The sequence below is a fragment of the Schistocerca serialis genome, chromosome 3 (genome assembly GCF_023864345.2).
Source record: "Schistocerca serialis cubense isolate TAMUIC-IGC-003099 chromosome 3, iqSchSeri2.2, whole genome shotgun sequence".
Taxonomy (NCBI): Eukaryota; Metazoa; Arthropoda; class Insecta; order Orthoptera; family Acrididae; genus Schistocerca; species Schistocerca serialis.
The window spans coordinates 110,181,064-110,203,413 of NC_064640.1; the positions used below are offsets into that span (position 1 = coordinate 110,181,064).

Sequence of the window (22,350 nt, forward strand, 5' to 3'; positions counted from 1 at the left end):
TTGAATGTGTTAAGTTTTTCAAGGCATATCCACTGTGCCAACTTATAACTAAATCTGAGGGGGGTGCGATGGGGAGGTTCCCTTGTAAGTCCTAAATCTCGGATCCTGAGATCTTTGCGAGCGGATTACTTGCTGGCAGAGCCATCACGTCTGCAGTCAGAATCTTCATTTAGCAGTCAGTTTTTGTGTTCCTCGATACGAATTCAAGTCTAGTCTACAGGGCTGCAAACATTGGCTCGCACTGCCAATTCGGGAGCAGCCCATTCACGTTTGTTCGCATACATAAGGCGTTCCATCAAGACGGTTATCTTATGCGTATTAACAGCTGCACGGTGCGAACTTGAGGGCTAGGCATTTGCATCTACCGTGGACGCTGCCTTCAACCTCCACTAAGATGTAGCTAAGGGATTTCCTATCATTTGTGTCAGATAATTTGCGGCGACGATAACTGTGAGATAAAGCTCTGTAGAATAGGGCTTGTCTATATTACCTTCCAAACTCACGAATACCTCCCACGTGTTCCCAGTGCAAAATGTGACTCGTTGCTGAGTCCCTACAATTTTCAACATTACTCTCGTCTGACGACACAACAAGCTAAAATGCCAACGTTCAGAATTTAACAGAATACCGTGCAGAACACATAACTATAGCATGAAGCTACGGTGGCCGGATCGAATCCTGCCTCGGGCATGGATGTGTGTGATGTCCTTAGGTTAGTTAGCTTTAAGTAGTTCTAAGTTCTAGGGGACTGATGACCTAAGATGTTAAGTCCCATAGTGCTCAGAGCCATTCGAACCATTATAGCATGAATTTTTGTGTAGACACAACAAATTTTGATTGATTCGTATATCACGCATAACAAAGGCTGCTCATCAGAGTTCTCTATATCTTTAAAAATGGATTAAATGTGTTTACAGTAATGAGTGAAACTTTGTTATAATAACAAAATATTAAAATTCACACATTCATTTCTCTCCCATTTTACAAGTACTTTGTATTGATCATAATGGCATTATACAAATTTTTATCTGGAATTATTTTAAATAACTACACTACTGGCCATTAAAATTGTTACACCAAGAAGAAATGCAGATGATAAACAGGTATTCATTGAACAAATATATTATACTAGAACTGACATGTGATTACATTTTCACGCAATTTGGGTGCATAGATCCTGAGAAATCAGTACCCAGAACAACCACCTCTGGCCGTAATAACGGCCTTCATACGCCTGGGCATTGAGTCAAACAGACCTTGGATGGCGCGTACAGGTACAGCTGCCCATGCAGCTTCAACACGATACCACAGTTCATCAAGAGTAGTGACTGGCGTATTGTGACGAGCCATTTGCTCGGCCACATCGACCAGACGTTTTCAATTGGTGAGAGATATGGAGAATGTGCTGGCCAGGGCAGCAGTCGAACATTTTCTGTATCCAGAAAGGCCCGACCAGGACCTGCAACATGCGGTCGTGCATTATCCTGCTGAAATGTAGGGTTTCGCAGGAATCAAATGAAGGGTAGAGCCACGGGTCGTAACACATCTGAAATGTAACGTCCACTGTTCAAAGTGCCGTCAATGCGAACAAGAGTTGACCGAGGCGTGTAGGCGTGTAACCAATGGCACCCCATACCATCACGCCGGGTGATACGCCAGTATGGCCATGACGAATACACACTTCCAATGTGCGTACACCGCGATGTGCCAAACACAAATGCGACCATCATGATGCTGTAAACAGAACCTGGATTCATCCGATAAAATGACGTTTTGTCATTCGTGCACCCAGGTTCGTCGTTGAGTACACCATCGCAGGAGCTCCTGTCTGTGATGCAGCGTCAAGGGTATCCGCAGCCGTGGTCTCCGAGCTGATAGTCCATGCTGCTGCAAACGTCGTCGAACTGTTCGTGCAGATGGTTGTTGTCTTGCAAACGTCCCCATCTGTTGACTCAGGGATCGAGACATGGCTGCACTATCCGTTACAGCCATGCGGATAAGATGCCTATCATCTCGACTGCTAGTGATACGAGGCCGTTGAGATCCAGCACGGCGTTCCGTATTACCCTCCTGAACCCACCGATTCCATATTCTGCTAACAGTCATTGGATCTCGACCAACGCGAGCAGCAATGTCGCGATACGATAAACCGCAATCGCGATAGGCTACAATCAGACCTTTATCAAAGTCGGAAACGTGATGGTACGCATTTCTCCTCCTTACACGAGGCATGACAACAACGTTTCACCAGGCAACGGCGGTCAACTGCTGTTTGTGTATGAGAAAACAGTTGGAAACTTTCCTCATGTCAGCACGTTGTAGGTGTCGCCACCGGCGCCAACCTTGTGTGAATGTTCTGAAAAGCTAATCATTTGCATGTCACAGCATCTTCTTCCTATCGGTTAAATTTCGCGTCTGTAGCACGTCATCTTCGTGTTGTAGCAATTTTAATGGCCCGTAGTGTATTTTGGGCACTCGGGAAAGACTACGACGACCAAATTGTTATCATAGCCTCTGAAATTTCTGTTTTAGTGGAAAAGAGTTGTCGAAATGTAACAAGTGAAGTGGTATCATACTTCGTGAATCCCAGCTACCCAAATCAAGACAGAGCTGGGACATTCTGTGACTTCAGGATTGATGTACTGGATGAAGATATCTGTCAAGTACGGTAAGAGAAGATTATTTGCCATCATTTTTACTTTTGTTAATCTGTCAAGAGTTTTTAGTGCATAAAAATGTAAGTGTATTGTATCTAGACACCTTTCATAAATAATGGAACTCTCACTCTGTAGCGGTGTATGTGCTCTTTTGGAGCTTCCTGGCATTAAAAGCCGGCCGGAGTGGCCGAGGGGTTAAAGGCGCTACAGTCTGGAACCGAACGACCACTACGGTCGCAGGTTCGAATCCTGCCTCGGGCATGGATGTGTGTGATGTCCTTAGGTTAGTTAGGTTTAAGTAGTTCTAAGTTCTAGGGGGCTTATGACCACAGCAGTTGAGTTCCATAGTGCTCAGAGCCATTTGAACCATTTTTTGGCATTAAAATTATCGGTATTCTTTTCTTAAATTAAAACTACGTACCGGACCGGGAAGCGAACCCGGCTTTTACTGATATCTGTCCAGGCATGACCCAAACTCGCCCTCTCAGCTTCATTTCTCGTACTTTCCAAATACCACAAAAACTTTCCTGCGTTCTTTCTGGGATAGGACGTCGGGAGTAGCACTGCACGATATCGTTCCTTCAAGAAGATATGCGGTAGAGCTACTGTGAAGTGTGGAAAGTATGAGAGAAGTCCTCGCTGTGAGGGCGTTTGGTGAGTCGTGCCTAGAAAAGTCATTCAGTAAGCGCACTGACCACTAAAAGCGAGGTTCCAGGTTCAAGCCCGGGGCCATCTCAAGTATGTCAGGAAGTTTCATACATATCTAACATTTTGGAAAGAATATTTTAAAATACTCGTACTCTGTATGCAAAGTACACATAATTATACACTATTTGATACTGCTGGAATTTGCATAACTTTTATATTCGAAGTGAATGGTAATTTGCAGCAGAATTCTGTAGTAATACATTCTTTATACTTGAGATAAGACCGAGCGAGTTGGCACAGTGGTTAGCATACTGGACTCGCATTCTGGAGGACGACCGTTCAAACCCGCGTCTGGCCATCTTGATTTAGGTTTTCCGTGTTTTCCCTAAATCGCTTCAGGCAAATGCCAGGATGGTTCCATTGTAAGGGCACGGCCGACTTCCTTCCCCATCCTTCCCTAATCCGATGGAACCGATGACCTCGCTGTTTGGTCCCCTCCCCCCAACCACCCAACCAAACAACCAATCTCCTTACACAAGGCATAAGATGAGAAAATATATACATTTGCATAAACTACTGACACGTTTCCCTTGTCCTAAGACAGCTCAACGTGTCTGGTCTTACAGTGAAACAATAATGATGCATAAAGGCTCGCATTATCGGAAATTAAAGTAAAACAAACTCCGCCCGAACAGGCCAAGAAGGCCCAACGGTACCGACCGGCCGCCGTGTCATCCTCAGCACACAGGCATCACTGGATGAGGATATGGAGTGCCATCTACACCTACATCCATACTCCGCAAGCCACCTGACGGTGTGTGGCGGCGGGTACCTTGAGTACCTCTATCGGTTCTCCCTTCTATTCCAGTCTCGTATTGTTCGTGGAAAGAAGGATTGTCGGTATGCCTCTGTGTGGGCTCTAATCTCTCTGATTTTATTCTCATGGTCTCTTCGCGAGATATACGTAGGAGGGAGCAATATACTGCTTGACTCCTCGGTGAAGGTATGTTCTCGAAACTTCAACAAAAGCCCGTACCGAGCTACTGAGCGTCTCTGTTGCAGAGTCTTCCACTGGAGTTAATCTATCATTTCCGTAACGCTTTCGCGATTACTAAATGATCCTGTAACGAAGCGCGCTGCTCTCTATTTGATCTTCTCTACCTCTTCTATCAACCCTATGTGGTACGGATCCCACACCGGTGAGCAGTATTCAAGCAGTGGGCGAACAAGTGTACTGTAACTTACTTCCTTTGTTTTTGGACTGCATTTCCTTAGGATTCTTCCAATGAATCTCAATCTGGCATCTGCTTTACCGACGATTAATTTTATGTGATCACTCCATTTTAAATCACTCCTAATGCCTACTCCCAGATAATTTATGAAATTAACTGCTTCCAGTTGCTGACCTGCTATATTGTAGCCAAATGATAAAGGATCTTTCTCTCTATGTATTCGCAGCACATTACACTTGTCTACATTGAGATTCAGTTGCCATTCCATACACCATGCGTCAATTCGTTGCAGATCCTCCTGCATTTCAGTACAATTTTCCATCGTTACAATACTACAGCATAATCCGCAAAAAGCCTCAGTGAACTTCCGAAGTTATCCACAAGGTCATTTATATAGATTGTGAATAGCAACGGTCCTATGACACTCCCCTGCGTCACACCTGAAATCACTCTTACTTCGGAAGACTTCTTTCCATTGAGAATGACATGCTGCGTTTGTTATCTAGGAACTCTTCAATCCAATCACACAGTTGGTCTGATAGTCCATATGCTCTTACTTTTTTCATTAAACGACTGTGGGGAACTATCTAAAAGGCATTGCGGAGGTCAAGAAACACGACCTCTACCTGGGAACCCGTGTCTATGGCCCTCTGAGTCTCGTGGACAAATAGCGCGAGCTGGGTTTCAAACGATCGTCTTTTTCGAAACCCATGCTGATTCCTACAGAGTAGATTTCTAGCTCCAGAAAAGTCATTATACTCGAACATAATACATGTCCCAAAATTCCACAATTGATCGACGTTAGAGATATAGGTCTATAGTTCTGCACATCTGTTCGACGTCCCTTCTTGAAAACGGAGATCACCTGTGCCCTTTTCCAATCTTTTCGGACGCTACGCTCTTCTAGAGACCTACGGTACACCGCTGCAAGAAGGGGGCAAGTTTCCTCTCGTACTCTGTGTAAAATCGAACTGGTATCCCATCAAGTCCATCGGCCTTTCCTCTTTTGAGCGATTTCAATTGTTTTTCTATCCCTCTGTCATCTATTTCGATATCTACCATTTTGTCATCTGTGCGACAATCTAGAGAAGGAACAACAGTGCAGTATTCCTCAGTGAAACAGCTTTGGAAAAAGAAATTTAGCATTTAGCCTTTAGTCTGTCATCCTCTCTTTCAGTACCATTTTGGTCACAGAGTGTCTGGACATTTTGTTTTGATCCACCTACATATGACCAGAATTTCTTAGGATTTTCTGCCAAGTCAGTACATAGGACATTACTTTCGAATTCATTGAACACCTCTCGCATAGCCCTCCTCACACTACATTTCGCTTCGTGTAATTTTTGGTCAGCACCCCTCTCTCCCGGCCGTTTTGTCAGTTTACGAGACCGGAGCCGCAGCTTCTCAGTCAAGTGACTCCTCAGTTTGCCTCACAAGGGCTGAGTGCACCCTGCTTCCAACAGCGCTCTGCAGACTGCATGGTGACCCATCCAAGTGCTAGCCCAGCCCGACAGCGCTTAGCTTCAGTGATCTGACGGTAACCGGTGTCACCACTGCGGTAAGGCCGTTGGCATTGACGGAAATTTATAATTCCTTTTACGCTTATTACTTACATGTACTTGACCGTCATTGGCATCCATCCCAGGAAAAGAATGAACATGAAGAAACTGGTAAGCTCTCAGGCTCCTAAGGTCATCAGTCCCTAAGCTTACGCATTACTTAACCTAAATTATCCTAAGGACAAACACACACACCCATGCCCGAGGGAGGACTCGAACCTCCACCGGGACCAGCCGCACAGTCCATGACTGCAGCGCCCCAGACCGCTCGGCTAATCCCGCGCGACTTTGACTTTCACTGAGCAGTGACTTGACACAATTTTTATGCATAATTTTAATACTACAATCTGACTGGATAGAGAGGAGGGGGATGTGGCATGAGGAACAAAGCACAACTGGGATAGTTCGTCAATTTTGTATTTTTATTAAATTTGCTCACTAGCACAACTGTGCTAGTCCAGCTGTCTTGGATTTTGATTGGTTGAAGATGGGGGAAGGGAGGTGTTTGGCTCGATGGCATCACTAATGAGGAGGGGTGGGATTTTGTTGTTTCTTGATGATGTTATATGTTCAAGGTCATTGCCATTGGACCTGTATGTAGGCAAGCTGCATTATAACTTGTACTTTTCAAGGTAATTTAAGTGCAAAGTGGTCTGAGCAGTTAGTATATATACTAACAAAGTGTAATTCACGCTCTAAGGAGGTCACTTGCAAGCTCTAGTTCAGCCCATTCGTAACGCTTGTTCATCAGACTAGGAACTATCAAGTTGGATACATTATCTGATCAGAAATATGCTAGTGGAAACTAATATGGTGTGTGTGTGTGTGTGTGTGTGTGTGTGTGTGTGTGTGTGTCTTTGGTTTCCTTTTTTGTGTGCACCTGTTGATGACTCAACGTTTCTGCTATTCTCTGGGTGGTATAGATTAGATTAGTTTTTCGTTCCATAGATCCATACTGAGGAGATCCTCATGGATGTGGAACATGTCACTTCTTTTTAAGCTGAAATAACAATACTAATAGTATGAGTACATTCAATACATCTTTTTTTTATCTGAAATAACAATACTAGTAGTATGAATATATACAATACATCATTCGTTTCTATCAAAAAATTCATCAATGGAGTAGAAGGAGTTGGCCACTAGTAAGTCTTTCAGACTTCTTTTAAACTGATCTTTATTTGTAGCTAAGTTCTTTATGTTTGCTGGCAAATTATTGAAGATGAGTGTTCCTGAGTAGTGGACCCCTTTTTGAACTAAAGTGCTTTTAAGTCCGTGTGCAGATCATTTTTGTTCCTGGTATTGTATGTATGAACGGAGCTGTTTGTTGGAAAAAGAGATATATTATTTAGGACAAATTTCATTAAGGAGTAAATATACTGAGAGGCAGTAGTTAGTATACCAAGCTCTTTGAAGAGGTTTCTACAGGACGTCCATGAATTTACTCCACAAATAATACATATTACACGCTTTTTGACTCTGAAAACTTTTGTTTGTATTGAAGAGTTACCCCAAAATATTATACCATATGACATTATGGACTGAAAGTAGGCAAAGTAAGCAAGCTTTTTCATTTTTATGTCGCCTATGTCTGTTAACACTCGAATTGCAAATACAGATTTGTTAAGGTGTTTCTGCAGTTCTGTGGTATGCTCCTCCCAACTGAATTTATTATCAAGTTGTAATCCCAGGAATTTAAGACTGTCAACCTCTTCTATTTGCTCTTCTTCATACTTTATGCATATGCTGGGTGGAAACCTCTTGCAGGTTCTGAATTGCATATAGTGAGTCTTTTCGAAGTTTAATGTCAGTGAGTTGGCTTTAAACCATTTATTAATATCCATGGTAATATCATTAGCAGATCTTTCTAGAACTACACTTGACATACTATTTATTGCAATACTTGTGTCATGTGCAAACAAAACGAACTCTGCTTCTGGCTGCTCCAAAATCATTTACATTCTACTAGATGTTTCCTATTATATTTATCTTCATGAATTAATAGGCAGATCCTACATTTCCTGAGAAGAGGATTCATGATTCAGTAAAGCATTAACTTATGACATACCAGTAATTTATAAAACAGCGTGATAATGTCTGTTATCTTTATAAATTCATTTTTGTTAGTAACATTGTCTCTTCTAATGTAAGTAATGGTTTGAGAATGAACAAAATTGTTCAGAACTAGGCACTAATAAAAGTATTATTTGCAAGTCTGACAAAAACAAAATTAATAAATTACAAACATATAAGGAATGAAAGTAGAATGCCATTACAAAATGCTAAATCGTAAATTGTTTTTCCAAAAAAAATTTAATATATCTGTGATCAAACCTGTTCACAAATGCAGTTACCTGCTAATTATTTGACAAGTTGTCATATTACTGAAAAATATAAACATACTGTGCACTGTATGTAGCAGGAAACATTCCTAAAATTTGGAATACAACAATGTACTTAGTTTTACATAGTATGAATGCCAGTTCATCAAGTCAAACAGTATGACAAAACGAAGAATATAAATAGTTAAACAAGAAAAATCATCTTTTTGGATTTTCATGAGATGTTACCAAACCTTTTGATTCTATAATACATAAAAATTTATGTGGGGAACTAACACTTTTGATATAAATGACACTTGATGTGCATGATTGGAATTATACTTTAATAACAGGAACATGTGGTGATTATAACAGGCTGCACCAAAGTTCAGAGTGGAGGAAAATTCAATTATAGAATTACACATGGTTCAATATCTAACCCACTCACAAGCTACAGAAGTGATCTATCAAAGTAAAATGCCCTTCAGAACAAAAATAATAATAAAAGGTCTGTACTCAAACAGTAAAGTGTTTTGCTGAAAAGATTATCTGTTGATTAATAGGAAGGAATTTAATTTTTAATCTTATAAAAACTGTGTCAGCACACAAATTTGAGGATGACTTCTGTGTAAATGTTCACAGGAAGGTCTATTTAGTCAACATTATGTAATTAATAAATGATACTGTGTCAGGATAGTGAATCTGCTGATTTCAGAGCCTTCTACACATATGCTATCTATTTTTGAACAGTGGAAACACCAGGTTGAAATATTAACAATATAAGGAAAAGGACAAATCACTATTCACCATAAAGAGGGCACGTTAAGTTGCAGACAGGTGCAAAAAAGAGATTCAGCTTTTGGCCAAAGCCTTCTATGAAAAGAAATGACACATACACACACATTCATATGAGCAAGCACAAGCTGCCAGGGATGGCACTCACATGTGCATGAGGTGTGCTTGCTGGTATGAATGTGTGTGCAGTTTATTTTCTGATGAAGGCTTTGGCTCAAAGTTAAATGTGCAACAGTCTGTTCATTGTGCTTGTCTGCAACTCAGTGTTTCATCTTTATGGTGAATAGCGATCTATCCTTTTCCTAATGTTATTCTATTTTAATTGCCTTGCCCTGTATAGTACCTCATTATAGTGTACACCATCATTCAATAATTTTTCATCAGTAACATGATCGTAAACAGCATTTGCGTACCAATTGCCACGTAGTTTAGTTCGATGGGAAGTGAATCTTGGAAGCTAAAAAGGAGCTACCGAAAAAAATATGCATGCAGATTATTGACAAAATATGTAGATGTGTAGTGAGAAAGTAAATGGGATCAAAATGAAGTAGAAAGGGAGTATGTGATTGACTGATTTTTATTTGGTCACATTTTACTACATTATGTGCAGAGTATGCACTTCTTATATAAGATAGATCAGCTTAATCTAATGTCTTAAAATATTCAGCCAACATATTACAGTTTAAAATACAAAACAGGCAAATATGACAGTAATTTTATATATACATTTACCTCTCTGTTTATATTTATATATTTAAGTTATTTAAGTAATGATTTAATCAGGTGAATACAGTGTAAACATACAAAAACATATGATACATGCAATAATTTATACTTATGTGTAGTTTTATATGTTGTTATAAATATCGTTTCCACTCTCACTTTCCCACAGGTAACTGTAATACAAATATAATGATAATAAAACATTATTCACTATTTATATATTCGTTCTTCTACACTATAAAATTCTTTCTGCACAAAATAATCCTTAAAACATTTCTGGAATGCCTTCTTACTCATACTATCCCTTAGTCCCTTAGGTAGACACTTTACCAGTTCTATGCCTGAGTACTGAGTACTTGTGTCATGTGAATGGACATCTGTGTTTTTTCTAGTGATATATGTAGTCCTTTGTTAACAAAACTGTTATACTGATATGTAGCCTACATAAATAGAAATATCAGTATTTTTGATGCCTCTCTTTTGCAGTACAAAAATTCCTTTTATGTTGCTGCTGAAGTATCCTCACACACTAATTCCATATTGTTGAGTAAGTGTAAAAAGACCATGGCGTACTGTACATAGAAGTTGTTTACTGGCATAAAGTGCAAGTTATTTCATAATAAATATTATAGAACTTAATGTTAAGTACACATTGTCTATATGTTGTCTCGATTGGAGATTATTGTTTAACACTATTCTCAAAAATTTTACAGAAGTTATTTGTTCCCATTTTGTTTCATTTATAAATAATGTATGTGACATTATTTTTCTTTATTGGTGAGCACCGTGAACATTGTTCATTTTAGATTTATAATTAAGTCATTCTCTGTGAGCCACAACCATGTTGTTTGTTGAAATAAATGTGCTTCATTCAGATGTTTCCACACTTTTTTCTACTTTTACTAATGTCATCAGAATAAAAAATTTTCTGTTTTTTGTCACCGACATTAATATTGTTTGTAAAGAGGTTGTGTCCAGATTCTGTCACCACATATTGCTTTTTGTTGCCAACATATGATTGTATTATTGCACTGCATGTCCACTTGTGCCACATCTTTCAACTTTTTCAAGTAGACATGTAAAGGTGATTGTATTAAAAGCCCTAGGTAAATCTAGAAACATAGCAGACAATCTGCAGCTCATGGCCTAGTGGCTGGCATTGCTGCCTCTGGATCAAGGGGACACTGGTTTGATTACCTGCCAGGTCGAGGATTTTCTCGCCCTAGGGGCTGGATATTTGCGTGTCCTCATCATTTCATCATCATTCAGGAAAAGTGGTGAGACTAGACAGTGAAAAGATTGGCAATTTGCATGGGCACTGATAACCATACAGCTGCATATCCCACAAACCAAATATCATCATCATAGCAGATACCGAGTCCCTTTTGTCCAATGCTTCTGTGACAAACTCTGTTAGTCAATAGCTATTTCTGTAGATTTCCCTTTTTGGACACTTTGTTGTGACAGTACCAGAATATTGTCTTTCTGTAAGAATTTAATCAATCTACTCTGCATAAGCAGCCATAATATTTTTGAAAAATCAGATATTAGGGATACTAGTCTGGAGTTATTTGACTAATATTTGTCACCTTTTTTCTGTTTTAGCACTACTTAGTTAATTTTTATTTTTTCCTGGAAACACTCCACCTCTGAATGAGCAGTCTGCAATATCAAAAAGTGCTTCATTTATTTCCAGACCCACATGTTTTATTAAATTATTAGATATGATCATATCCCTGTGGAAGAGCCAGATGTAAAATCTGCCCAATTCACCCACCCAGCATGTCCTAGTCCACTCCTATCACAGGCTTATCGTATACCATCAGAGGTAGGGCCACCTGTGAAAACAAAAATGTCATATACAAACTCTGCTGCAATCACTCCACAGTTTTTTATGTTGATATGTCAACCAACCAGCTGTCCACCAGAACGAATGGCCACCATCAAACTGTGGACGATGACAAAGCTGACCATCCAGTGGTAAAACCTACAGCTGAGCACAACATGCTTGATTTCAATGGCTGTTTCACAACCTGGATCCTCCCTTCCACCGCCATCCTTTTCTGAACTGTGCGGATGGGAGTTATCCTTCCAACACATCCTCCACTCCCATAACCATAATGGCCTCAGTCTTTGTTAACCCAATGTCCCCACACCCTCGATTCAGCAGTTTCCTCTTCCTCTGTCCTGTCAACCTATGCAAATCCTTGTCTCCAAGTCACCTCCATCGTGTGCCGCAGCCCACTGCTCCAGTGCCTGTGCATCACAGACATAGCCTGTGCACCTGCTACTCCCCTCCCCACTCCCCCCTCCCCTCCCCCTCCCCCTCCCCCCCCTCCCCCCTCCCCCACACATTCCCAGCTATATAATTATGGCATTCAAAACTTCTAACCTATAAATGTAGAGCTAAAACTGATGTAATGCAGTTATCTCATGCATATCTGAAAACTGTCACTCAGAGAGAAATTAATTAATGATATTTTTAAACAATTAAATTGCATTTACATGATAACACAAAAGTAATGGCTGAAACTTACTTGCAGCATGGATTTTGAACAGTTTTCTCTCAGTGGGCCACACAGAACACTTGGTATATGCCGTAATGACCGTTTTATTGTGACCACCTCACTACCAAATGGCATTGGATTATCAGAACTATGTGGAGAAAATGGTGGACAACACAGTAAGTAATGATACTATGATGGTTGTAACTGTTTGTGCCAATCCTTTTCAGTACAGGTAATATATCAATACTAACATCTCACATGGCTCATTTAGCTGGAAATTCAAACAAAAATATTTCAGTAATGATTTATTGTTATGAAGTCATAAGACTAAGGAAATATTCCATATAAACAGCTTTATTTTTTAGTTTTATTCTAAATCATCACACTAATACTTCAATGGCATTTTATTCATATGCATACTACAATGAAAACCCTTCCACATGATCAAATTCTCATGTGAGGTAGTACACTTGCTACAATGCTCTACTTGCATGCTGGGTGGGACAGAGCCCATTTGGTCATTATGAATTAGTTTTCCATTGTTTCCTACACCACTTTAAGTGAACGTCAGGATGGTCTCTATGATGAGTCAGTGGTTCATTTCCTGTCAATACTTGCCCAATCTAAATTTGTGATCCATTTGTAGTGATCAACAAGAAGTACAATTCCTATCTCATGTTATTTTCACACATTACTGTAACAAGGAAAAAAGTGTTTCATCCTGGCACCCAAGTTGCACTGATAGCAATAAAATTTTGTTTTTATTATGTTGGCATATGTTTTTTCAATTCAGTAAGTCAAGTGTCATCATAACGAGCAAAATCATTCTGTTTATACAACTTTATAGCTCAGTTAAGTTGTGTGTGTTTGTTCAGACTGATAAACAGTAATGCTGTGCAATGATAATTTTTTTGGTTTTGGGTGATTTATTCACCCAAAGTTGATGGGGGATTATAAGGAGCCCACATCAACATGTGCAAAATGTGCAATTGAATTCAAAGGTGCCTGTACCTGTCCTGGAAATGAAATCCAAAAAATGCCACCTAGCATTTATTAAATACCTGACACCAAAGGCATGGCAGAGAAGAGAATAATACATTTGCATGAAGAGTTAACTATAAGAAAGTGTTGTGTAAAATGAATTCCACACATGCTGAATGTTGACTTAAAGCAAAAGTTTTATGAGTGATGTTTGGATGATTTTAAAAAGATTCAGCTGAGTTTGTGAACCAGTTTATAACTGAGGCTGCAATTTGCATGAAAATGCTATGAGATGAAATGGCCATCTTTATCGACTTTAATAACTTTCTGATGTCTTCACCACAATTTTTATTATTTCCAAAACTGCCTTATGCATTTTGACATTATGTCAGTTTCAAAGGTTATAAAATACAACACAAACTTTGTATCAAAATATGTGTAGAAAGGTTGTATTTGACAATTAACTAGAGATATAGTATAATGAGTAGACTATGGCTTTCTAGCTTACCAGTGTCATATAAATCATATAAAATTGTTCATTAGTATGTTGTGTCTTGTTAACAGTCTAAATCATGAGACTAGTGCAAACCACTACCAAGGGACTAATTGGAAAACAAGTGGATGAACCACTAGGCTGTGCTGGATACATCAAACATGCCACATTTATTTGTTTACAACTAAATTTTCGTCATTATATCTTATAAAACAGTTTCATCAGGAAACACTGTACAATGTTTTACAAAAACGTATTTCTTTACAAAAAAAAAAATGTGTAACAGGTCTTTTGAGTGGTTGAAAATAATGCACTGGAAGAGTTCACTGGGTAGTGCTAGGGTACATGAGGCCTACTGTCTTTCAACAAACAATTTTTTGACAACTTACAGCATGTAAATTGGTAGCATCAATAAAAGTTCATAAGTACCAAGAAATACCAGTTGGGACAAGCACTCACTTATGAAGAACAGGTGACACCCATGCATTGTCATTCCTGCCAATGGAAGCAAAAGCTTAAGCACTATACAGAAAATTCAAACAATTTGAGAAGGCACTATTTTGGAACCCCATACATCAGTTCCCTCAATAGTATATGGCAACCGTCCCATATTGCTTTATCTAATTAAAATTCCTTAACCTACAAACATCAGTTTCACTAAACCACCATCCAAAATACAGTCATACGAAAACCAGTGCAATACTACTACTAATGGTACACTGTCAGTTATGCTACGTTGCATAACTTGTTTCCTTTTACTTACATTACATGTCACAGTTTTTTTCCAGCAATCAAAGATAACTCTTAAAGAAATATATAACAAACCAAAAGCTGTAATTGTACATATGCCAGTTGATAAAAAATAATAAAAATTATAGAGATTAGTAGAGGACAGGAAGAGTTTAGTTTATAACTGGCACACTTAAAATAATGTACATAAGAGCTTCTGTGGTCCTATGACTACAGAATTGTTTTCTGTGAATAACAAACATTGTAAAATCCCATGGAGCAATTAAACAGGGGGGGGGGGGGGGTTAGGGTAAACAAGATAAATCTTGACATACTGAAAAATCCTTTAAAACTGTTTGTAATCCTGTGACTACAAATGTTTTAATAAATTACTTTGAATGAAATAATGCAAAAGTGTTGTGGAACAGCTGTATTAGCACTGTTGCGGAGAGTTTTAAATTTGTGTAATGCAATTTCAAGAACTGAGCAACAACTTACAAATACTTTATCAGCCTATGACCAATACAAGTGAATTACACTACATATGTAGTTAATGATTAAACTTTAACTCATCTTGCGTAAAATGAAAAACACAGGAAAGAGCCACAGAGAGGTGTACAGCTTTATGGGTAAAGTACAGAATGGTAAAATGTTTATCGCAAAAACAATACTATGTAGAGGTAAACTACATTGAGTTGCCATCTGCCATGGACCTAGGACGATTGCAGAACTATATGTGCTCTGTAGGTAGACTGAAAAACAAGTTTTTGGTGAAATCTATTTGTTCGTTTAGTATTTCTGATGAAAATTTTGTTATACTCTGTAAAATCTCCAAGTCCTTAAGCATGTTTAACAACAGCCCCTTAGGAGTACTGTGCAGGACTTAAAGATTAATTTGAATTTTGCCTAACATGTGATTGTTTTATAAAAGATGCCTTTTCATATAGCCTTCATTGCTGTCATATGTATGCTCTCTAATATGTTTTGTGAAGGTCCTATGAGTCTGTCTTACATAAAATTTTTCACAATCACCGCACTTAATCAATCCTGTAAACTCCTATGCCCTCATACTTTTCATGTCTGGCCTCCATTGAGTGTCATAATGTGTTCCCTAATTTCCTGTTAGTTTTTACCACCAAACTGATATTATGCCTCCTGAATCTGTTTATTATGTGTTCAGTGAATGTTCCTTTATATTTCATACTCATCCTTATTTTTTGTTGTTTTTTTATGTTGAGTGCTTCTGTTATTTATAAGCTTACTGTACAGAAACTTACCTTATTTACTATCATAACCATTCAACCTCGCCATCTGTTCTAAAATATTCAAATCTTTCTCAATGTAATTTTCATTTAAGAGCAGCTTCATTAACACATTTATCACAGACAAAAAATAGTTTTTGGGGCATGAGTCCACTGGTATAATGGCATCTGTAAATGCTGCCTTCCTAAAAGTTCCAAATGCCAGTTTGTTGGTGGACCTAGCTGACTCAAGAAAATTTATAGCTTGTCCAACTTCATGTTCAACTGTAAATTTTATGTTGTGGTGCATATTGATAAATTTTAGAGACATCTTTTTGATCGTTTCATCATTACATTTTACGACTATAAAAGTGTCATCCACATATCTGCTATAAGTGAGAATGTTACTCCAGATTTCTGGGTATTTAGTAACAAAACTGTTTTCCAATTGATCCATAAAAATCTGGGCTGCTGTGCCTAATAAACTGTTTCTAGTAGCTAGGCCTACTGGTTGATGGTAATATTTTCCATTAAAGTGAAATAGTTGAAAGACAAGTAAAACTCTGATATATCAATCAATTCTATTCTATTCTTGGACAATACTTTCATGTTTTAACAAATTGCACTTGATAACATCAATGGTTTTGGAAACTGGTTTGTTAGTGTATGGGTTAACAACATCCAAGGAGGCTAGAGAAGCATTCTCTGGAAGGACTAAATTTTTTGTCTTTTGTACAAAATGGTATGAGCTCCTCAAAGAAAAGCACCTCTCAAAAGTGTAAACTTCTCTAAGTCTTTTATTGAGAACCCTATTTAACTTATACATTACTGCAACATCACTGTTCACAATTGGACACATCAATGAAATGCATTTGCTTGTGAATATGACTGATGTGTGTTTCTCTTTTTCTAATGAAAGCTATGGCCGAAAGCTTTTCGTAAGTGACTTTCAGTTGTGCCTGCCTGCAACTTAACAGTAAGTAGCAATCTATCTTTTCCTACATTGTTCATATTCCTACCTGGACTTTCCAATGTTTGAACAATTTTATATGTTCAACATAACACTGTTAAGCTATAAATCTATATTATACTCATTATACTGTATCTAATAAATTGTGAAATGTAAGACTTTCATATCTTTTGATACGAGTTTTGTGATGTATTGTGAAATGTAATATTTTCGTATATTTTGATACCAGTTTTGTGATGTACTCTGAAGCACAAAAAAACTAGTATAGGCACGCATATTCAAATGCAGACATATATAAACAGGCAGAATACAGTGCTGCAGTGAGAAATGCCTATATGAGACTATGAGTGTCTGGCACAGTTGTTTGGTTAATGCTGCTACAATGGCAGGTTATCAAGATTTAAGTGAGTTTGAACATGGTGTAATAGTTGTTGCATGAGCAATGGGACACAGCACCTCCAAGGTTGATGAAATGGGGATTTTCCTGTACAACCATTTCACAAGTGTACCCCTGAATATCAGGAATCCGGTAAAACATCAACTCTCTGACATCAATGCTGCCAGAGAAAGATCCTGCAAGAATGGGACCAATGAGGACTGGAGATAATCATTCAACATGACGGACGTGCAACCGTTCCTCAAATTGCTGCAGATTTCAATGCTGGGCCATCAACAAGTGTCTGCATGTGAACCATTCAACGAAACATTATTGATATGGGCTTTTGGAGCCAAGCCCACTCGTGTACTCATGATGACTGCATGACACACAGCTTTACATCTTGCCTGGGCCCATCAACACTGACATTGGACTGTTAATGACTGGACACATGTTTCCTGGTCAGACAAGTCTCGTTTCAAATTGTATCAAGCAGATGGACATGTACTGGTATGGAGACAACCTCATGAATCCATGGAACCCTGTATGTCAGCAGGGGACTGTTCAAGCTGGTGGAGGCTCTGTAATGGTGTGGGCTATGTGCAGCTGGAGCAATATGGAACGCCTCATACGTCTAAATACAACTCTGACAGGTGACACGAACGTAAGCATCCTGGTGATCACCTGCATCCATTCATGTCCACTGTGCATTCCAACGGACTTGGGCAATACCAGCAGGACAATGCAACACCTCACACATCCAGAAATGCTACAGGGTGGCTCCAGGAACACTCTTCTGAGCTGAAACTCTTCCACTGGCCACCAAACTCCCCAAACATGAACATTATTGAGCAAATCTGGGATGCCTTGCAACATGCTGTTCAGAAGAGATCTCCACCCACGTGTACTCTTATAGATTTATGGACAGCCCTGCAGGATTCATGGCGTCAGTTCCCTCTGGCTCTATTTCAGACATTAGTCGAATCCATGCCATGCCATGTTGTGGTACTTCTGCATGCTCATGGGGGCCCTACACAATATTAGGCAGGTGTACCAGTTTCTTTGGCTCTTCAGTGTACGTGAATTGTGCTGGCGTAAGCTGTTGCCAGCACACCGGTCGGCAAAGATGTAGCACGAACATTGATAGTAGGTGCTGGATTGCCTTTGAAAATGATGAAATGTCAAAATGCGTAAGGCAATTTTGGAAATAATAAAAAATGTGGTCAAGACAGAAAGTTGTTAATGTTATAACTTAGGGTGAAACATTGGCTTGCCAGTTCATGCCAACAGCAAGACAACAACCAAAACATTGGCTGGAAGCAAGTCACCATGCACCAAAAATTGGAAGATTTATTTCATTTGCTAGAATTGTTATGGTCAGTATTTTCTGGGAGATTACCTGGCAAGAGGTTGAACAACAAATATTACACAAGTCTTCTGGACCAATAAATCAAAACAAATATGTGAAAATCGGTATAGATTCCAAAATACAGCAAAAAACAACAATTATCTTCCATCAGAACAGTGCATCTGACAACAAAAGTGCATTTGTCAATGGGAAAACTCAAAAACAGTAAAATGTGTTTGACATCCACCCTGTTCATGAGATTTGTTAACTTTTGATTTGTTGTTATGTAACATACTGAGTCCATCAAAGAGGTTACAGCAGCCATAGATAGCTACTTCGCAGACCTTACATAATCTGATTTCAGTGATTGGATGTACACAATGGAAAACACTTAACAAAGAGTGTGATTCATAATAAAATGTGTCACAACAAAATTGCATTTTTTGCCAGAGAACACAATATTTCATTTCCTGTGCCATCACTGTAAAATCTACAGTGTATTGTGTTTGGAGCCTGTATTTGTTTGTATAATTAAACAAAATTAACAGTCAACCCAACCTCTGGTTATTCTATATTGTTTCCATGCGCTAATAGTACAGCATCTTCCATCTAAAAATTGAGAGGATCCAAGGGCACTGGTGTGGATGACACTAACCATCTTGAAGTTGGCTACAGTTTTTCAAAATGGGACAGTGTAAGTGGCAGGTGCAAAAGAGTATAGTGCCAATGTAAAAGTACAATACCAACCAATACTGGTAGTGGTATGTTTCATAATTTTGCAAGCTATATGTTTAATAAAGTCCTCAGAATCACCACCACAAAGCCAACAAAGATATTTGGGAACCTAAAACTCTTCTGAATAAAAATGTACCACTTTCAAAGTAGATATCTATGCACAGCCCTGAAAATAGCAAACAAATTACTTGAATAGCCAAACGGCCTCTACTTAACTATAAAATAAAGTAAATATCAGTCAGCAGTCAGCACTATTGTTCAGATAATGAACACAAGTTATTTAGTCCCTAAAGGGCCACAAAAAAATTGGAAAAATATCGGATGATCTACATTACCCCACTATGTTGAGAAATGACATCTGCAGCTGTTAGTAGGAAATAAATAAAGAAAATTAAATTAAATTGAAAAAAAGATAAATGAGTCACCTAGGAGTTGTACGTAATACAAGGCAGTTGTAGCAACAGAGATTACCAAAGCACAAAGGGCACTAAACAAGTAGAAATGTTTATATGTTCAGTAAACTAGATTAAGAAGCAGTAGTGTCATATATCAGTGAGGAACTTAAAACTCTTAGCTCAGGACAACAGGATATAGAGGAACAATGGCTCAAGTTTAAAATGATAGTTGACTATGCACTGACAGATAGAACGGAGTAGGCAAAAATGTGGAAACACCAAAAACACAACACATTATCATGCCTAATATGGTACAGGAAAAATGTTGGCAGACAAAACAGTTTCCAGTCATCTGCAAATGGATAAATACCAGTCCTTTGTGATTTTCAAGGAAATCTTATACCATTCTTCCTGCAAAACAGCGATAACTTCAGGTAATGACGATGGTGGTGGATAGTGAGCATGTACCCCTCTCTCCAAGGTAGACCACAAAGGCTCAATAATAATGAGATCTGTTGACTGTGGTGGCCTGGGGAGATGTGATACTTCATCCTCATGCTCACAAAACCAGTCATGGGGAATGTGAGCTTTGTTCTCTTGGAACACAGCATCACCGTTGAAGAACAAACATTATACCATCGGATGGACCTTATCAGCCAAAATGGTTAAATAATCCATGGCATTAATGTGACTTTGCAGAGTAAGCATGGTTTCCATGGAATATCATGAGATGGCTGCCCAAATCCTCACTGAACCCCACCGTGTTTCACTCTCGGGATGTAAACTTGGCCAGAAGTTGAAGACAGTGTGGAGCCAGATCCACCTGGCTAAATAACTTCCTTCCATTACTCCATAGCCCATGCTATGGCACCATGTTTTTCTGTTATGGGAATTTGCATCACTGGTGAGTGGTTTTGGAATTCCAACTCATCCTGCAATTCCATTCTTATGGAGCTCCCTTCATGTTGTTTTGCCCAGACAGGGTTTGCAAGTGTGACATGCAGTTTTACAGTGGCTTTTGCAGCTGTTATCTTCTTAGTTTTGATCACAATCCTCTTCAATGAGCATCTTTCATGGCTGCACAACACACACTTTCATCTGCATTGTGACTTCATGGATAATTTTTTTCTGCTGTCCCTGTAAGATGTATAAATCTTTTATATGGTGCCTCTTGAAACACCAAACACTTCATTTACCTTGGGGACGGAAGCACTCAACATACAAGCACCAACAATTTCCCCACAATTGAATTCACTTAGCTCTGGCATGATGCACTCACAATCACACAGACTATCAATGTACAATGAAATTGGCCAGTAGTTGAAAACATCAGCTTTATCACCTTTTTTGAACAGTGGTTTCACACTTGCATATTTGAGTCCATTAGAGACAGCACCTTGATTTACAGGCTCATTAAATATGTGACAGAGAACTTCAAGAATAAATTTGCAGCACTGCTTCAGTACTCTGACAGATATATTATCCACACCAGTGGAATTTTTATTTTTCATTTGCCTTATTACTGCCTCAATCTCTTTGGTTGTAATAGAGGGTAGATGCATTTGACTAATTTTATTCTGTATTGCTTTTTGTAGAAGAGTCATGCCTTCAACTCTAGACCCTTTACAACTAATTTGTTGTTGAAGATATTGGCAACTATATCACCTTCAGCTACCATGTATCCATTATGACACACTTTGATACTGTCTGTATCTTCTGTAATTTTTCCTGTCTCTCTTTTGAACATCTTCCAAACAGTTTTTATTTTATTATTTGAATTATTAATTTCAGATTTAATAAAAATGCTCTTGCATTTTTTCATGACACTCCTGAGGTTTGTTGTATTTCTGAGAGAGACATAAAGCATTCTCTTTGTTTTATAGTATATTTTGATTCCCTTAATGAGCCAGGTAGGGAAATTTACATTAAAATTACCAAGCATGATAACTTCTGTGTTTTTTGAGAACAGACAAGTTAAAAGTGATTCTATTTGCTTGAGGAATATACTAAGGTTTCCTGAGGGTGCTGTGTAAACAGTAATCACATTAACAGGCAGAGAATTAACATGGAGTTCAATGCAACACGCCTCAAAATGTTGATCAACACGATAATTCTTTACATCCACAGATTTGTACACTACGTTAGTTTTAACATACTTTATTACTCCACCTTTATCCATTGTGCTTCTACACTCATGCTCATAAATTAAGGATAATTGCAGAAAGTTGTGCCACAAAACATGGCACTACACAAAACTGGTGCTAATAGCATAGGCACACACAACACAGATCTGTAAGTCCACGGTATTGGTGATAAGTTGAGAAAACCATCCCGAAACACATGTGCTACAAAACGCCACTGTTTCCTGCACATGTACCCTGACATCAATATGGGATATGATCACCATGCATGTGTAAACAGGCTGCACAATGGGTTGGCATACTCTGGATCAGGTGGTTGAGCATCTGCTGGGATACAGCCTCCCTTTCTTGCACCAGTGCCTGTCAGAGCTCCTGAAGTGTCATAGGGGTTTGAAGATGTGCAGAGATATGTCTACTGAGACCATCACAGATGTGCTCCATGAGGTTTAGGTCTGGAGAACAGGCAGGCCACTCCATTTGCCTGATATCTTCTTTTCCA

At 38.8% G+C, this 22,350-nt stretch overlaps 1 protein-coding gene across 1 annotated transcript in view; it reads left to right on the forward strand.

Moving 5' to 3' along the window:
• Positions 1–22,350, forward strand: part of LOC126471540 (uncharacterized) — a 572,770-nt gene that overhangs the window by 461,047 nt on the left and 89,373 nt on the right. Inside the window, exons 4-5 of the mRNA XM_050099767.1 lie at positions 2,533–2,668; positions 12,479–12,618. Coding sequence (XP_049955724.1) covers positions 2,533–2,668; positions 12,479–12,618 — 276 coding nt within the window. The remainder of the gene's footprint in view (positions 1–2,532; positions 2,669–12,478; positions 12,619–22,350) is intronic.